Raw genomic sequence first — 18,183 nt, forward strand, 5'->3', positions numbered from 1 at the left:
ATTTTTCAGTAGTATTGGTTACCCAATTTGAAACATAAAGTAAAAAAGGACATCTACAGATTTTTAAATAGTGTCCAGATATTTAGGCTTACCATTTTCCACAAAACTGTGTCATCAGTAAATAATCAGAAAGTAAGTAAAGAATTTTCACTTATTCTCAGCAAACTGCATTCAGAGGATGAGAAGAACACCTCCGCTAGATGAGCTGCAGCCGCCTCCATACCAGGATGATAGTGGTTCTCCTCATCTTTCATGTACGCCTTCTGAAGTTGGAGACAGTAAATGTGAATTTTCCCAGTGTAGCAACAGTCCAAGATGTTCATACAAGTGCCCAAGTGAGGGAAGCACGGGACACGAAATAGAAAGCTTTCATAACAAAGGATATGAAGAGGATGTACCAAGTGATAGCACAGCTGTCCTTAGTCCAGAGGTAAATGAAAACAGTTGAGTGTTCTGAAGTATCGTGTAGTGTAACTTTTTGAGAGCTTTCTTTGTCTAAAGGTCAATGCAAAGATATATGAACACTAATATTGCAGCTCATTAATTTTTAATCAGAAAATACTACAATAGGATTTCAGGTTGTTCTCTATAGTTATCATTATGGCATCTTAACTTTCAAACAAGCTCCCGTTAAGAGTGAATAATCTTTTAAATCAGAAAACTTTACCACATCGTAAGGATTGTAGTCAAAATTCTTTTTCTGCTACGTAGTGTTTCAAACATTCCAAATTAAAAAAATATTCTGTTAACAATTTTTAAACTGAACACCCTGTAAGGTAAAATATCTTTTATGAACAAAAATTATTACAAAGAATTTTATTTTTTTTAAATCATTGATGGTAGTGTAGAGATTTGATCCACTTCATTTTTTTTCTGCCATAAACTGTAATGATAGCTATATATTTTTACTATGGAGAAATCATCTTTCCTGACAAATATTTCCTTGAAATGTTTTTAACAACCACTTAGTGCACTGACATCTATGGGTAAGTCTACATTAGTGATGTCACGTGCAGAAGAGGCTCTTCTTGGTACAAATTTGACTTTTGTTTCTACCTGAAGTTTTGAAGTGAATATTAGGACTCAGTCCTGATATGCCAACAGCTGTTTCTGTATTAGTAGATGTTTTGGTAAGTTGATGTTGGATACCTGCGGTATTGGTGCAACATCTGGAAGGCCCATCTGCAAAGTCCTCCAGTACTTAGCTGTCTACATATACCTGATGATCAGCTATGACCACAATCTGTATGGATGTCATTACTGCTAAAGACATAGCGTATACGTATGGTCCTAAAACCCTAACAGATTACGGCAAATCTAATCCTAGTTCTTCCCAATTTGTGTCACACCAATTCATTAATGTAAGTACACTCAGTAAGAACTGAGAATACTGCCAACTTTCGTTCTAGCCACTCAAAAACTTGAAGAATGAGGCTTTCAGAGGGATGAATTCCCATAGCTGTGTAGCAACCAGTTTAAAAGAAGAATGTAGCATTTTTTAATCCAGCAGGCTTTATTGTGGCATCCATTCACTTACATGAACAAAAGTATCTTTGATAATCTGAAAATATAAAGGAAAAACGTTTGTTTTACATACTTGGAATAACTTATCACATGAATACTAGGTTAAGCTGTACTTGTAGCTGTTTTGTGTTTCAGTTACCACTATCAAACTACCTGTGGTATCAATATAGGAATCAATACTTTTTTCAAAATTTGAAGTGACAATAAACAACCTTAAAATTAAGTTTGAAATAAAGTTTTAGGACTGATGCTGTTTACAGAAAGTTCAGAAGGTGTGTTCAAAACAGAAGCATCTTACACAATTCCAGTAAAATTACATTAATAAAGCCATGATAACTTTTGGTACATTCATAGAACCCATGTGGACTGCAGCAAGAACTGCATGTGCAAGTAGGTATTATAATTCCAGTGTTCTTTGCTGTTAGGGCACCGTGCTCTCAGTCCCTAGCTACATCATAAAGCACTGTAATGTGTAAACTTGAAAATGTGCATGTACTCACACTGAGAGAAGGTAATTCTCATAACAAGTGTATATGCATTTTAACATATGGGGCACAGAAGAAGAGCTCGTAAATACAGCCTAATTTAATCTGAGCTCTGTCTGATTGTCTCTTGGCTTTTGGTGGTATTGGCCCAGGTAAAGGCTTTTGATTTCTTCTTGGCTGCTAGTCAATCATCTCCTCAGACTTCCAGTGTTTAATTACCTTGGTGATGGAATGAGCAAAAAGATCATAGTCCCTTCATGTTGCTTAGAGAAAGCTGTGTATTTCTATCCTAGATTTAATAATAGAATACAATAAATAAATAAATAAAAAGCTTTTCTTCTTCTTCTTCTTCAGGATATGTCAGCTCGAGGATCATCTTCACAGCTTCCTAAACCTTTTGATCCTGAGCCAGTAGCTAAATATGGCACACTGGATGTGACTTTTGACTATGACTCACAGGAACAGAAGCTTTTGGTGACAGTGACAGCTGTCACAGACATTCCCACATACAGCAGGGCAGGTGGAAGCTCGTGGCAAGTACACCTAGTTCTTCTCCCTATAAAGAAGCAGAGAGCAAAAACCAGCATCCAGCGGGGACCGTGCCCTGTCTTCACAGAGACATTCAAATTTAATCACGTTGAGTCTGAGATGATTGGGAATTATGCCGTTCGCTTTAGACTGTACAGCGTACGTCGCATGAAAAAAGAGAGGATTGTGGGAGAAAAGATTTTTTACTTAACAAAATTGAATCTTCAAGGGAAGATGTCAGTGCCAGTGATACTGGAACCTTCTTACAGTCTGTCTGTGAGTATTAAATGAGACAGAATAAGAATGCAGTGATATACAGTGTCCTGAATTTTGTTAAGAATAATGTGTCTATTTATAGATTCTTCACATCCACTCGACTTTTTTCAACAGTTGTAGCACTATATTAGCACAAAGATAATTTCCTTACTGCCCCATTCACTTTTGACTTGCAAAAAGCTACACATATTTTTCCTTTTAATTACTTAGAAATTTCCAATCTATAAATAGTGATATAGTGGTGAATGTATGTATACACAGAAATACTCTGCTACCTGCAAATACTCTTCACTCTTCTATCCACATCATTTCAATTACAAAAAAAAAAAAAGGAAAAAAACCCTATGCTAGCAAGTCTCCTCCAGCTGTTGCAAATAAATCTTGGTTGCAATAGGTGTTTTCCTTTCAAGCAAGAAAAATAAGAAAGAGGAATTTTGAGAGTACAAAGCTGGTTTTAATAACTTCAGGTTAGAACCTTGTAAATAATTGATTTCTAGTTCAGTCTGAAGTGAAAAATAGTGTGAAAAGTATTTCAAACAGGACAGGATTTTTGTTTGCTGAAAAAGACCCTTACCTATCTGATGAACAAAATTTTTTGTGCCCAAAAGTAATTTCACTTGTAATGTTTTTAATAAAGCCAAACAACGGTAATGAAAGGTAAATTTAAACATCACTGTCAAAAAACACAGGAGACCACTCTATGGGCAGTGATCAGCATCTCCATTTTTTTTTTTTTTTTGTGAGAAATACTTACAATTAGGCTTTTGTCCAGAAAGCAAATGTTCATAGTGTTGTGATCAGAGCTTCCTAGACTAGGACTGCTTGAATGTTCAATGCTTAAGAGATGCATATGTGCTTTTAGGGGAAAGAAAAGGTGATTTACCGAGAGCATCCTTATTTGGACATTGCATGAAGTTTGTGGCATTTGTAAACTGTCAATAAAAGGGGAAGAGAAATGAAGGAAAATCTATTTTTTCAGATGAAACAATGCAGTCAATTTGTTCTGCATTTTCAAAAAAAGTTTGGATTAATCAAAATGACATTGTTATTGAATATGAATGTTACAAAAGACACTCAAAATGCCATTGTATTTAATGACTAAAAATACATTGAAGTTGAGACCAAAACTTGGATCTAAGGGACGATCAACTGACAATAAGAACAGCTTTTTATGATTTCTTCAGTAGCACAAATAATTTTTTTCAAGGACGAAGTGGTTTGCCTACCTAGTGTGAACTGTCCTAATGCAGAGTTTGCTAGTTTCACAGCTAGGAAAAAAGCACCTCATTGAAACAAAACATTGAATATTGTAAATTACTTACTGCATTTGTGTGTGTTTTCAGTAGACTCTTGTATAAAATTTACCAAAGTCAGTGAAAGAGGCCAATGAATGGACTGGGGTTTTGATTAATTGGTATGTCAGATAAATGCAATGGTTATTCTTCTGTATTATTTTCTTGAGCTTTTGTGACAGGGAGGGTAAAACAAATTCCAGAAGACATCAAAGATACGAGTATTGTTAGTTATTTTCTGTGATGTCATGTTGGTGTTTTTCTCTCCTCATTTTTTGGAGAAGGAACAAGAATAAGCAGTATTAGTAGGAGTTAAAGGATCTTCTGGAGTTTGTTGCTGTATTGGGTTTTAGACAGATTTATCTTAGACTTACCTGTTGCTGGAAAAGAGCCATCTTAGTCTTGAGTGAGGATCCATGGGGATTTGGTATTATGCAAACCAGTTTTTGAATCTGATTAATAGTGAGCAGATTTATTACAGGATTTAACATACAGTTATTTTGCAAGAGTGTTAAAATTGATTGTGTTTTTGGGGTGTATGACTGGAAGTGGGGTGCATCCTGGGTTACTTGAGTTCAAACCCTTGTTATTGCAAACAGCCAATTCTGATTTGTGAAAACAGCTGAAAACATCGTATTGTTTCATTTCCAACCTGAATTTCTTCATGGCCAATTTAATACCATTTGTTCTTATGCCAGCATAGTCTTTGAGCTTAATTAGTTCTTATCCTTCTCAGATGTTTGCCTCTGGGTCTATTTATACACATTAGTTGTACTCCTCAACTATGCTTTTGCTAAAATAAACCAACAATCTTTATGTCCAGCTAATTATAAATGGTAGACAGGAGTTATTTAACAGGGGAAGGTAAGTGTTGTTTCAGTTTGGGGAGATCTAGTTGTTCAGGGGTATTTGTAATTATAAAATCTATGATGAGATATGTTGTAAATTCTGAATTAAATTTGCCTTGTTCAGTTGCAGAGTGTTTTGTTGCTGAGAAATGTTTCTATTTGACAGCTTTTTTAATATTTCTTGAACACATGACAGTTCTCTTATTTTTTCCGCTGCTTCTCATTATATGCATTTTATATATTAAATATACCTTCTGTCACTGAAACTTCCTAATACATTGAAACATCTATGCTAATCCCTTCTGCAGAAATGTATTTTATTTGCTTCTATCTGTGCCTGATCTTATATTAACGTATTTTATTAGCTAATCATCTGCCTTTCAACTGTATAAGAACAGTTTGTTTCCTGTGAAGTTTAGTACTTTTTAAAGTTATACCCTAAAGCTATTTACAAGGGAATCTGGTTAAAGCTAGACCAGCAAGTTCAGTGCCTTTCAAACATAGTAGCATGCTCACATGAGTGGGGCCCACACCTTTCTGGTTATTGTTAGTATGTGGACAAGTGCGTGTCATGGTGAGTACGTGATACTAGTGTTTTCCTTATATAGGTTTCAAAGCTACACATAGCTTCAAATTTGCAAATATATTCACAAAATGTCTTTCTCACCCAAGATTTCACCCTGCTCTTCACCTTCCTACATCGCGTATAATGTCTTGGATTAGCAACTATTATCTCCAGTCCTGTTGCCATTTGTCTTTAACAGTCCTGCGTTGCCGAAATTCTCCCATGTAACAGGGAATTCCTCCTCAGCCCCCTTATTTATCACACTCTTCTGAGTTCAGCATACATTTGAGTGAGGAGGAAGCAACAGAAACAATTTGAGCTAGCCAGAGTGTAGTTGTCACTGGTATATGATACTATGTCCCTTTCAGATTTGATAGAAATTGTTGGAGTTAAATGCGGAAGTGTACACTGGTTTTGTCTCAGTGTAGTTTGCTTAGGAAGACCTTTTTAATGCTTCTAGAGAAATTTCCCCTTTAGTACAGTGGTAGATGAATTTTTTTCATCCATCTTGGATTTTAGAATGTATTGCGACATTGTTCAGTTTTCTTTAGGAAATCCCTGTGAACCCGTTTTTAGTTGCTCGTTGTTCTTCCCACTCAAAGAATTTTTCTTGACAGTGAACAACAGCCTCTGGTGTGATGTGATTATAAAAACATATAAGCAGTTTATGAGTGAGAACTGTTTGGGAAAGACCGAAAAAACAAGCGTAATCCTTTTCTCCATCTCATAGGTTGCTTTTTTTGGTGTAGAATAACAACAAACAGTCATGTTTTTAATTTTTTTGATTGGTTTTGGAAGTACAGTTTGGATGACTGAAACATACCTCTTCCTGCTAGGCAAATCTAGTGATCATTCATTATGTATTGTCAATAACGGGATGTTTGCTGTGGAAAATTACATTTATTTTTCTTTCTTTCCATAACGTTCTCCATTTCTTACATATTGAACTCCCAGATGTGATCCCCAAGACAAAGAATGGATGATGTAAGGCAGTCATATGTGCTTAAAGGATTATTTTGAATGTCTTTGCTATAAATATCTGGAGTGTCTGAGAATTATTCTAATTACTTTTTTTTTTTTGAATGAAGGAATTTATGCATGCAATGTGTGAAAATGCTCACTCAGATATGGGTGCGATCTCTCCACTTTGAGGACAACAATTAATCATCTGGCATACATTGATTTACACATTGTGTTACCAGCATTTGTTCCATGTTGCCCTTTATGTGTGACATAACTTCAGTATTCGTTGTAATGGATGTTTATCAGTTTATACACTTCTCAGGAAGAAAGCTTTCAGAGTGACATTTCTTTCTTGGGAATTTTTGTCCATTATAGAGTCAAGCTGTCAGATTTTGTGAAAATTCTTACACTTTAAACCTATTGGTGACTTTACTTTTGTGTTCTTGTGCTATAGTATTCAGAGTTGTAGTTGGAAGGCTAATTTGGAATTATCAAACTCGTATGTACAGACAGGTTTTTACTAAATACCAGTATTACAGTTTAAAATAGCTGATGAAAAAATGACTATACCTGTCTAGGAAAAAAAAAGGCCTCAAAGATTTTGTTCCTAGTGTTTTATTTAATTAGAATTCTACCTAAAAGAGTCAGTTCCTATGTAATGTTGCATCAATGCTTTCAGTTAGCGTGTAAAAATATAGAAGATCATAATGAATTCTTTGACCTAATAAGATAGATGGCTCTTGCAATTTCTTTGAAGAAAATTATTAGGTGATTAGAAAATGGTGATCATGCTACTGAGGCTGCAGGAGAACCAGACAGTACTTGGCAACTGAAGCAGTCACCCTGTGCTTGGCTCATTGTGTGAAGTTTCGTGGCCGTATGGGCAAGCAGCAGCTGTTGGCTTTTCAGTGTCATGGCTGCCACAACTTGCATACCTTTGTGTGGTGTTTACCGAGCACTGTTCCTGGCAGTTGAGAAGATAAGTGCTAACCTGTGGTGCTCTGCTCAGGTCTTTATCAGGATTTGGGTGGGGGAAACCCAAAGACAGCTGTGGCTACTATGGTCTAAAGTCATGGTGTGCCTGCACTGTTCTGACAGATGCAAGTTTCAAGAACTCAAATAGAATCTGACCAGATGGTAAGTTAAAAATTAATTGTCTTTCCAAATCAGTGCTATTTGCTCCTCATTTTTTTCTTATGTAAATGTCTAACGTGAATTTTGGCGTATAGTTACTCTCTTAATCCAAGAAGTACAGGACTAAGCATTGAGATTATGAGATTGTTTCAGTCTCGTATAAAATAACATTAATGCTTTGTAAAACCTTTTTAGATTTCCAGGATGTTTGGGTTTTTTTTTTTTTTTTTATATCACAACTTGTATTAGGTGACTGCAGCTGTTCTGTTGTCTCAGAAGCAAAATGGTTGACCAGTTTCAACATATAGCATTTAGTTTTTGATAATTCATTACTGTTGTGGAGGCTGATATGGTTATTGCTGTCACAGATTGAGCAGGTCTCCCAATTGAGCTATCCTGAAGAACTAGAACATTTCCTCAACCTGTAGAGAAATTCATATTCAGTTATTTGAATGAATCCAGAGCAAGAGGCAATAGTCCTTGCAAGTTGCTTTAAATTCAACTAAATCCAGTACGTGGCCCTTTCCTGGGTTATTTACTGTCTCCACTGTGATCAAGAGAAGGATCTTTGTTATTAGCATTCTCTGACTCGTGCTGTTGTAAGTGTGGGCCATATTGCTGAATCCATTGAAAATCAAGCCCAAGGTCAATCAGTTCAGGAAGCTTTCCACAAAGCAACAATTCACACTTTGTTATTCTGCCATGCCTAGGTTACCTAGCATTATGATTCCTCTTCTGTCAGTAATTTAAAGAGTATAAAGCTTTATGAAATGAAAAACCTTAATTCTATGAAAAAAAAGCTGTGACTTCTTACCAGCTTTTGAGAACCCTTAGTTGAATTTTGTACATTGACCACATTTCTCAATTGATTTGCTTCTAGACTTTATTGCTGGACCTATTTTGTAAGATCCAAAAAGAATGTTTTCATTCCAGTTTTTGGTGACACTCATGGATAATAAAGCTAATAAAAATGCTATCAAAGGGGTATTTGTATATCATTTCTGGGATATGCTGACCAGTGTGGACAATCAAAGCATTCTGAACATAGATGTCACTGCTATGGCAGAGCTAACAAAGTCCACCTGGCTTTCAAGTTGTGAGAGGCTTTAAAAAAAGTGCCAGTGTAACACTATGACTTTCTTCAACATGTTAGCAAAACCAGAACTTGAATTCAACATTAACTTTCAGCTACTTTACTGATATTCTGATGGGAGACAAGTTTCTACTTCAGTAACTAGATCAATTACCTTGACCCCAAATGAAGGATATTGGGAGAATTTTTTAAACCAACCATGTAAAGAACTTCATCTGTTTGTCAAAATCATCAGTTGGTCACATAGCCAGAATATTATTTGTTGTCTCATTATTTTAATATCTATGTACTGAGTAAAATGACAAAAACTGATGTATTTTGCCTTTAATGAATGAGTTGCTTGAAAAAAAGCTTTGAAGACTAGCTGCAGCTTAAGTCTTCTTCAAGCAACCCATTCAGTGGAGATACATTCTTCTACTTTGTGAAGCCAAGTGAAATTTCTGTTTCCCTTATGTATACTGAGTTTTCCCAACTATTTTATTTTCTGGTAATTTGACTTCTTTCTTGTGAGTATACATATACATACATGCAGACATCTCACTTTTGTTATGGTCTTTCAAGGAAACAAGAAAAAGGAAGAACACAGAGTTCTGTTGCAGGTTTGGGCACCCTTCAGCAAAAGCATGTACACTGTTTTCCTCCAGTTGATTTCCATTGGGGGAAATCGTTATCATAGAAGTTGCACAAATAGATCAAGTTACCTAGTCTGCAAATTTGTAACTTACATATTTGTGGAACTTTTAGTTTTTTGTTTAGTTTTCTTCTCCTGGGCTTTGCAGTATAACATTGGTGTTCTTCATTAGCCTTCTTCCTTTAAGACTTGAGGATCTCCAGGTAATCACTTCTTTTGTATATTCAAATAGCCTATATTTGGTATCAGCTAAGCATTTCTGTTCATAGGGTGCCTTTAGCAAGGGATCCTTTTAGTCTTAGTGTGTTAGCCTCTTGTCAGGTTTGGCCGTTATATTGTCTGACATTGAGCTGCATCTTTCACAGTTCCTGTCTTTCTGTTGAGTTTAATCAGCTGTCAGTTTGGCCCCAGGAGAATCTAGCTTATCTCTACCTTCTTTGTGATGCGTATGATAGCTCTAAGAACTCAAGCAGATCCTTTCCAGCTGCACGCACCTGATGATCCTCCAGTCATAATATTAAACATGACCTGAACAAATCTAAAGGGGTACCACTAGAAGATTAAATTAGAGCTGAGTGAACTGTTAATCACAAATAGTTTAACTGACAATGCAGCATAAACTTACATTTAATGTTATGGATTTTTTCATTGTGAAAAATAATTGCGTGAATGTTTATGCAATCAAATATTAGTCCATAGATTGACTACTCAAAATTATGCTTACTATTTGATTACCGAATCATTTTTTCTTTTCCCAGTTTGAAAGAGTGTAATCAAGAGAGAAAAGAGAAAGATGAAATTATTTGCCATTGATCTCCCCAATGAGCACGGAGAGTTTCTCTATCTGGACAGAGCATTGCCATTTAAGGAAGTCTGTGTTCTTGGAAGCTGTCCCGTAGTAACATCTCCATGGTCTTACAAGTTTGACAGGGAGTAAAGAGAGGGGGAGGTGTGAACAAGTTTGGGTAGGAGCTGTTAGCATAGCTTCGTCAGAAGTGCAGGTAAAGTGTCTACATTTTGTGTCAGATGTTCTTAACTAAATTGCTAGCACAAACATTTAACAGCTTTTAGTGCTTGAATGTTTCTTTATGCTACATGTCTTATCTCAGAAAACAGAATTCAATAATAAAAGGTCTCTTGCCTCTTTTCCTCCCGTTCCCTGTGGCTGTGTAAAAAGCTTCTGCAATGTAAAAACAGCAATTTTGTAAATGCTGTAAATTCCATTGTACATTCATTTCCAATTGCCTCCACTGCTGCTCAGGTTTGCTGTGCAAATTTCAAGCCCATTAAGTCTACTAGAAGAACTAGATGACCTTTCATAATCTGACAAGGAAGCCAAAGGTGTAATTTAAATGCAGACAAATAAAAGTTACAGAAAAGTTAAAATGTTTCCCTTTCTGTAACAAATTATTGTTTTATTCTGCTGTGCTGATCATGAAAAAGACTTTTAGTCACAAAAGTGGAATGTTGTTTTGTAATTGTTAAGAATCTATGTGTTTTATTTTGTCATTTTCATTTTATGAATAATTATGGTAACTTAAAGTTTGATAACAAACTTTATTTAAATAATATTATTTTCTTATTAGAATACCCAGAAAAGTTCTAACTTATATTAAAATTAATTACTTTCCAATTACTTTAAAATTGAAATTTGTGTATCTAAGGAAATCTTATAGCTTTGTACATTGTGATATCTGTGGTATTTGTGTGCTATTTGATCTTAATTTTCCAGTGTTTAACCTGTGAGAAAACAATGTCTTTTGTAAAAATACCTCTGTATCCAGAGGTTTTTTTTCTCGAGAGTTAAAAAGGTAGAACAGAAGGTTTTGATGAGAAATGTGAGTTTTATCACTTGAGATAATCTGTTTTTCAACTACATTAATAGTAATTTAATATCTTTTTTAAAAAATCCACATTTTATGTGAATACTGTTAGTGCTGAATGTATTTATTTGCTGAAGATCTTTAAATGGGACTTTGTGAGTAGGAAATCCTGGTAATTTTTAAAGCATGCCATTCTATCCAAAATAAATATGTTTTATTTCCTGAAATCAAGGTGTATACTGGAAATATAATTAGAATATTTGCTTTCATGTTTGTGATTTAAGGTGAATTATATGTTAATAGTGTTAAGTACATGAATAAAAATGCATATCATACTTAATTGGAATGTGCTTCAAGGAAGCTACTAAGCAAAAAACCCAAATAATTACCTGTCATAAGTAATGGTGCTTTCCTAAATTTGAATCTTTGTGAGATGCCTAAAAGTATATGTTCTAATGTTTGCACATTCAGATTATTAGTTTGAAGCAAAATAGCGATACCTATGTGTTCTCTTAATTTTACTGTACAGGACAGCCAGCTACAATAGGGATTGGAATTTCTTCCCTAAGATGCTGTGAAGATAGGTAGCTTCATACAATTTCAAAAGTAGTGACTTTCTTTAAAAAAACAAAGCAGCAAAATCGAGAACATCCATATTGACAGTATTTGAAAGCAAATGTTTTTTAAAATCACTAAAGCCTCAAAATGGCAACTGTATATAGTACAGAAAGAAACCTTTTCAAGTAAATTTTTAAAAATACCTTTTTTTTGGCAATTGGTTCTTCATTGAATTCTTTTTTTTGCAACATCTTTGCTAAATTTTATTTTTAATAATCTTCATAAGAAGAAATCTATTATTTCAAACATTGTTTTACGCATCATGCAACACCTTAGTTCTACCTTTAGACAAAAATTGATAATTCTTGCAGATACTAATGTGCAGAAAGTATAAACTGTTATTTTTAAGGAATTGTTTTGTTAGGAGTCTTGTATTCTTGAAGACTTCTTGTTTTCAAGAATATCGATCCTCACAGTTCTTCCATGAGTTAGGGAAGCAGAACTGGTGAGGAACTGAGGCAGACATCTCCAAAAGCACTGAAGTGTCCAGTGTTGCATGTAAGTGGGATGTAGATGCCAGAATTCCAAATTATCAAGCTCCATTCTGTGACATTCCTAATTATTTTACATCTATCTGTTTTCAGGGCTGAGTTCTTCAGGTGTTTTTTCTTTCCCAGGAGTGATTGTGATACTATTTCAAAAGTATTTTAGCTTTGAAACATGTCTTTATAAAATAGCTAGTGCTTAAGCCACTAATGAGAGATGTGGAGCCTCTAGGTTCATTTTTTTTCTTCCTCTCTGGCTCTCAGGGCAGAAGTAGGGGATGGACTTCAGGCGAAGAGCTGGTCTGGAGCCTGTTTGGTGTCCGAGTGCTCTCATCAGCTCAGCAAGCTTTTGTCTCAAAGTGGAACAGTAGCTTCAGGGTTCAGCATTGGGCTGGTGATTAAGAGAGATGAATTCTTTTATGCCAAATGTTGGAGACCCAGCTTCAGTTCCCTCTTTTGCCTACTAGAATTCAAATTTCCTTCCCTAACCTTTCAATTTTATTGATACAGAAGTAGAAGAAAGAAGTGTGCAAAAAAGTTCTTTAAGAGATTATTGGTATAACATTAACATTTAAAATTTGAGAGAGACATTTTGACAAGTAACATGCTGCGAATCAGATTTTTGTTGCTGAAGGATTGTCAGCAAGTTTTCATCTTTCCTGTGTGTATTTTGAAAAGCCAAGAGAATCAGATGTTCTTGTTCCATAAGCCTACAGAGGCATGAATTTAACCTGTGCATTGAAAAAAATGAACTTTTTACTGCCCTCAGAGCATGGCCACGTTATCCCTTGTGATTAACTCCAGTTGGCTTAAGAGCCGAATTTATAAGCAGAACTTCAGGGTATAGAAAAATAACAGTAGGAAATGAATATGTAAGTAACAAATAGCCCGTTTCTATGGAATTATGGTGAAGGAAGACAAATAGATACATTTTACATATATTATTGTGGCAAATGGAGGATTCTCTATGTTGTAAGAAAGCAGACAAAAAGATTATTGAAAATATTTCTTAGGGATTCAAGTCTGACATTACGAGTTATATTCTCTTCCATTGTCACTAGGGCAAAAAGAGTGTTCTTTTATTGATTGTCATCTTCTGTACAATAAGAACATGAAATACAAATGCTACTTAACGGGAACAGATTTATCATATGTTTATTAAGAAGTGATGTTTCCTCCCTAGATAATATCTTCAAAGAAATCATCAAGAACAATAGTTTGGAGAATTGGTAATTAAGGGTTTTTTTGTAGAATGTAACACATATTACTCTTATAATCCAGTGCGAAGCAGTGATTCTTCTAAGTGTTGATCAAATTAAATAGGCTTAACTTTGTAATAAAGTACTGTCCTGTGGTGTGCAAGTGAAACATTTAGGTCCTTTGTGCAATTGCACTATTGAAAAACTGAAAATTAGTAATTTACTGTAGTATGACAGGCCTTTGAAACAAATACTAATTTTTTACCTATTATTTTTCCTGGAGTTTACTGTTAAAAAAAATATTAATGACTAAATTAACAAAGATAGGTTAGAGATTTAGCATTAATATCCTGGAGACAACCCCAAGAGACAGCTCTTCATTTAAAATTTTACAGCAGTTTTTCCTAGGCTATTTGAGTGCACTGCTGACTTTGAAAGGCTTTTGTTATTATGGAAACTTAGTCTTTTTTTTTTTCTTTTTTTTCCTCATTAAAATACACAAAGTGTTTCTAGACAAGTAGAAGGAAAAGTTCTAAAAATAAACTTACATAAATTATTTCAAACAGGTAGTAAGTTTTGGTCTAAATATTACATTTCCCACAGTGAAGTTACAGTATCAAAGTGGCCTTACAGATAGATTCAGAGATAGATTGAATGCAGATCTGTATGGAAATGAAAAGCATCTGGTAGCACTGTAGTGTTGTCAAGAAATGAAAGCTTTGTTGTAGCTAAGTTTGTGTTCATGTTGTACCAATTAGCAATTTCAGTGTTAATATTTAAAAATTTGGCACATTATCATGAACCTTCTATTTTGAGCAGGTAAAACTATAACATCTTGCTTTATTCTTGATGGGTTTGTTACCACTATTCTTGAATTTTGACTGAAAAAACCTCTAAACAGAGACTTGAAAAACTTTCAGTTCTAGTGCAACTTACGGACTTAGCGGAGAGTCAGCTAACTTATCATCAGACATGATTATCACAGAATACCTCACTTAAAACAGAGAATGGATTTCCACAATGTGAACAATAAACTTTGTGCTGGATAAAGTAGTGCTGAGAAGATATCTAACAATACTTAGTACCCCTGATGATAACTTCGTTCCGCAATGAAAGTCGTTCTTCAGTTGTTGATCTGGGCCCTGTTGATCTCAGCTATTTCTTTACCTTTCCTGATTGCTGTATCTTCTTTTCTTCCTTATAGAATCTGTTTTCTTTCAAAAGAAAACAGACAAAATATAACCTCAGCTTCCCCCCTTTTTCATGTCTTTTACCTACTTGTCCCCAAATTCTGTTTTCTCCATTGTCATAGTCACAAAAATTATATTTTGGTTTATGTCAATTAACCCTGTTTTTACCCAGTAACATCAGCCTGCCTTCTAATCTGCTTCACGCCTCACTGCTTCATTTCTTTCTCAATGTCTCTTTTATATTAGGATTTTTCATTTCATAACTGAAAAGTATTTTTGAAAATATGTTTTGGTCAACCTGAAACAAAATGGAGTCTTTTTTATGTTAAATGGAAAACAAAATATTGTTTAGATTGTTTCTTCAGTGAATTTCGCTGTTTTAGTTTAATGTTTTTAAACTTCTGTCAAGGCAGCATTTTGTAGGAAGGAAACTCATACGTTTATTATACACTAAGGATTAATCAACATGCTATTGTTTGTTTCCAACCTGCCACCTGTCTCAAAACAAAAGGCAAAATATTTTGTTTTAGGAAATATTGTAGCAAAACCTTTAATTTAGACCCTCTCCAGATTTTCCTGGAGGCTACACCTACCAATTCTTTCTGTGCAAGAGTTCTAAGTTACAGCCATTTAGTTGCATTTCCATCCACTTACAGATCTGAAGCATCACCTAAGTCTTCTCATCTCACCGTTAAGCTGGTGAGATGCTTTTCTCTCATCTTGAGAAATGCAATCTTGTCCTTCTCACATACATTCAGCATTCTGCTGTAAGGGAATACTATATCTAGCCCATCCTTACATGACTTTATAATATCCCACTTGTTTCATTTTTTAGTTGTTTTCCCGCTTCTCTGTTGTATCAGACAGTAGCTACTTGTTTTCCCTTTCAAGCTACTTCAGGACTCATTCGCACTCGGTCATCATTCACTTACCATTTACTATTTCTAGCATTCTAAACATTATTCTGGTATCCATTGTAATCAGTTAAAGCTGTCATAAGCTGATTTAGACAGCATACAAATAAGTCACAATTAGGAAAAAGTGGTATCATCACCTTCTCTCAGTACAGATGTCAAAGCCCTTTGAGGGTTTGTGGGGACAGTGTACTCATCTCCTTGCTTTGTGATCCATCTTTTTTTTGTGAACTTACAGCATCATCAACAATCAAGTTGAGACCTAAGCCTTGAACAGTATCAAGTTGACTGTGGTTAAATTCCCGTCCCAACAAAATAACAAGATGAATAAGCACCATGAGGATAATGTGTTGTTACAATTTTAAAAGACCAGAAAACTTAAGTAATAGCTGCAGTTGTGACAGACTGAGGCTTTCAAGTGTGCAGTTTATACTGTGACTGCCAAATCAAGTCATCTTTCTTTTAAACTTTCCATTTGATATTTTACTTTTGAGTTAAGTTTCCTATTTTATGAGTGCCAAGAATCAGAGAATGAAGGTGTGTGTGTAATTCATTTTCAGCAATTTACAGTTTTCAACCCATTTGAAATTTATTCTTGGAATTGAATAAAGAACTTTTGAAGAAATAACAAAAGATTTAAAATTCAGAATTTCCAGCTTGAGGTATGGAAGTCAGGGAATTTTGTTCAGGTCCTTCTTTAGTAGTAAGAATGTATTTGCTAACAACAGTGAATGGTTATTAATGAGGAACTGGATTGCTACTTGAAACTTCTGCCAGACTTCTTGGAAATGTTCTATCGAAGTAGTTAAAATGTTCACTGTTAAATATATTACTGTAGGTTTGTAATTTTTTCTTGTAGCCATCATGTTTTCTATAATTGGAGATTCTGTAATGCTTTTGGACTTTATATGTCAGATTAAGTTACTTGCTTTTAAAGTTAACTTTTATGTTGATGAGGATTTGTGCTATTTAGGTTTTAGGACTGATCCTGTGCCCATGTCAGCTGTTGCTGAAAATGATAGAGACATTTGGAATCTGAAAGAATCAGCTTCACAAAATCATCGTGGCTCCTTGAACGAGTGCTGCCAGATTCCCACATAAGTCAAGCCATATTTGAAAAATCTATGGATCCAATTTACTTTTTTTTCCCTAAGGGAATAATGAGGGGATGTACTAATAATTCAAAAGTCTCTTCTTGATTACCAAGAAAATTGCTGTGCCATTGGCAAGATTCCATCCAGTTTCTTGGTTTCAGTGGTACAACTTTATGTGCCAGTGCGTGAAAACAAGAAATTAGCATGGCAGTGTAAACAAAATGTAATTTTTTGCCCTTCTTTTTAAGGTTCATAATAAGGGTTTAAAATGATAAAAATTAATATTAGAAGCTTCCATCAAACATGTGACGTGGTGAGAATGCATGAGATCTGGATTTTTTGGAAGCCTGCAGGGTGGAAATGAGAGCATCACTTGCTAAGCTTTCAGATCATATTCTTCCTTTCCCATCCCTTCCCCAAGACAAAGGGTCTATTGCAATTCTGTGTCCCTGGATCAATTAAATTCCTTGTAAGCTAATTTATTCTAGACAGAGTGCATTTTGTATTTGCATGTGTTCTGTTATTTTGCTACTCATAAATTCTCAGTCTAGAGAATAACCTTTACAACAGATGAATAAGAATTTCCTGCATTTTATTATCTTCAGAGTTCCACTAGCGTTTTCCATTTTTGGAAAGTACAAGATCCAAGGTTTAATGTTCTCCAGGATGCTGACAAATTATGTTACAGGTCTTATCTTAGCAATTGAAGTAAATAAGGGCCATAAAGACTGCTTTTAATCTTCTATTATTTCTTCTTCTGAATTATGAAGCAACAGAAACATAAGAATTATTTTTATTCTAGACCACTTTAGTCTGTTACTTTTAACGTGTGCAAAATAAGTATATATTAAGGATGTGTGTTTCTTATTGGGTGATTGAATGGAACTTCTCTCATTGTCAGTAAGTTGCTTTTCTAATTTTCTATGCATTATTCTAAAAATTACTTCATGGTCATACTGTTCCACATAGAACTTTTATGTTTTATAGGGCTGTGACTCTCAAATGAGCATGTCAGAAGTGTCCTGCAGTGAAAGTACCTCCTCTTGTCAGTCTCTGGTACATGGCTCAGCTCCAGAAATCCTCATTGGTCTCCTTTATAATGCTACAACTGGAAGATTATCAGCAGAAGTGATAAAAGGCAGCCACTTCAAAAACTTGGCAGCGAACAGACCACCCAGTGAGTGAAAATCTTTTTTCATCCTAATGCTTCTGTACTGATGGGACTCTCGGTAGCAAGGACTTCAATCCTATCATTTAGTCTTACCCAATCAAAATGAAATGGAGCAATCATCAACTAATCTGTTTCATGTTTTATATTTCTAGTCAGTTGGGAAATAGCAAAAATCTAAAATTCAAAATATTAATTGTAAGTTGACAAGACTGTTTTAATTTTTCATGATGACTGACTAATAAATTACCTTTATCATAATGATTAATTGCTAAATTACTAATGCCTCACATCACAGACTAAGAATAAAAAGTTAGTGTTTAAAGAGAAAGTACATGCCAACTAATATTAAT

General features: G+C 34.8%; 1 protein-coding gene across 2 annotated transcripts in view; it reads left to right on the top strand.

The window, feature by feature from the left end:
• SYT14 (synaptotagmin 14) overlaps positions 1-18,183 on the top strand; it is an 83,276-nt gene that overhangs the window by 60,806 nt on the left and 4,287 nt on the right. For both annotated transcript variants that reach the window (XM_061990137.1, XM_061990136.1), the window contains 3 exons: positions 162-430; positions 2,364-2,813; positions 17,650-17,839. In XM_061990137.1, coding sequence (XP_061846121.1) covers positions 162-430; positions 2,364-2,813; positions 17,650-17,839 — 909 coding nt within the window. The remainder of the gene's footprint in view (positions 1-161; positions 431-2,363; positions 2,814-17,649; positions 17,840-18,183) is intronic.

This window comes from Colius striatus, chromosome 2 (assembly GCF_028858725.1).
Source record: "Colius striatus isolate bColStr4 chromosome 2, bColStr4.1.hap1, whole genome shotgun sequence".
Classification (NCBI taxonomy): Eukaryota; Metazoa; Chordata; class Aves; order Coliiformes; family Coliidae; genus Colius; species Colius striatus.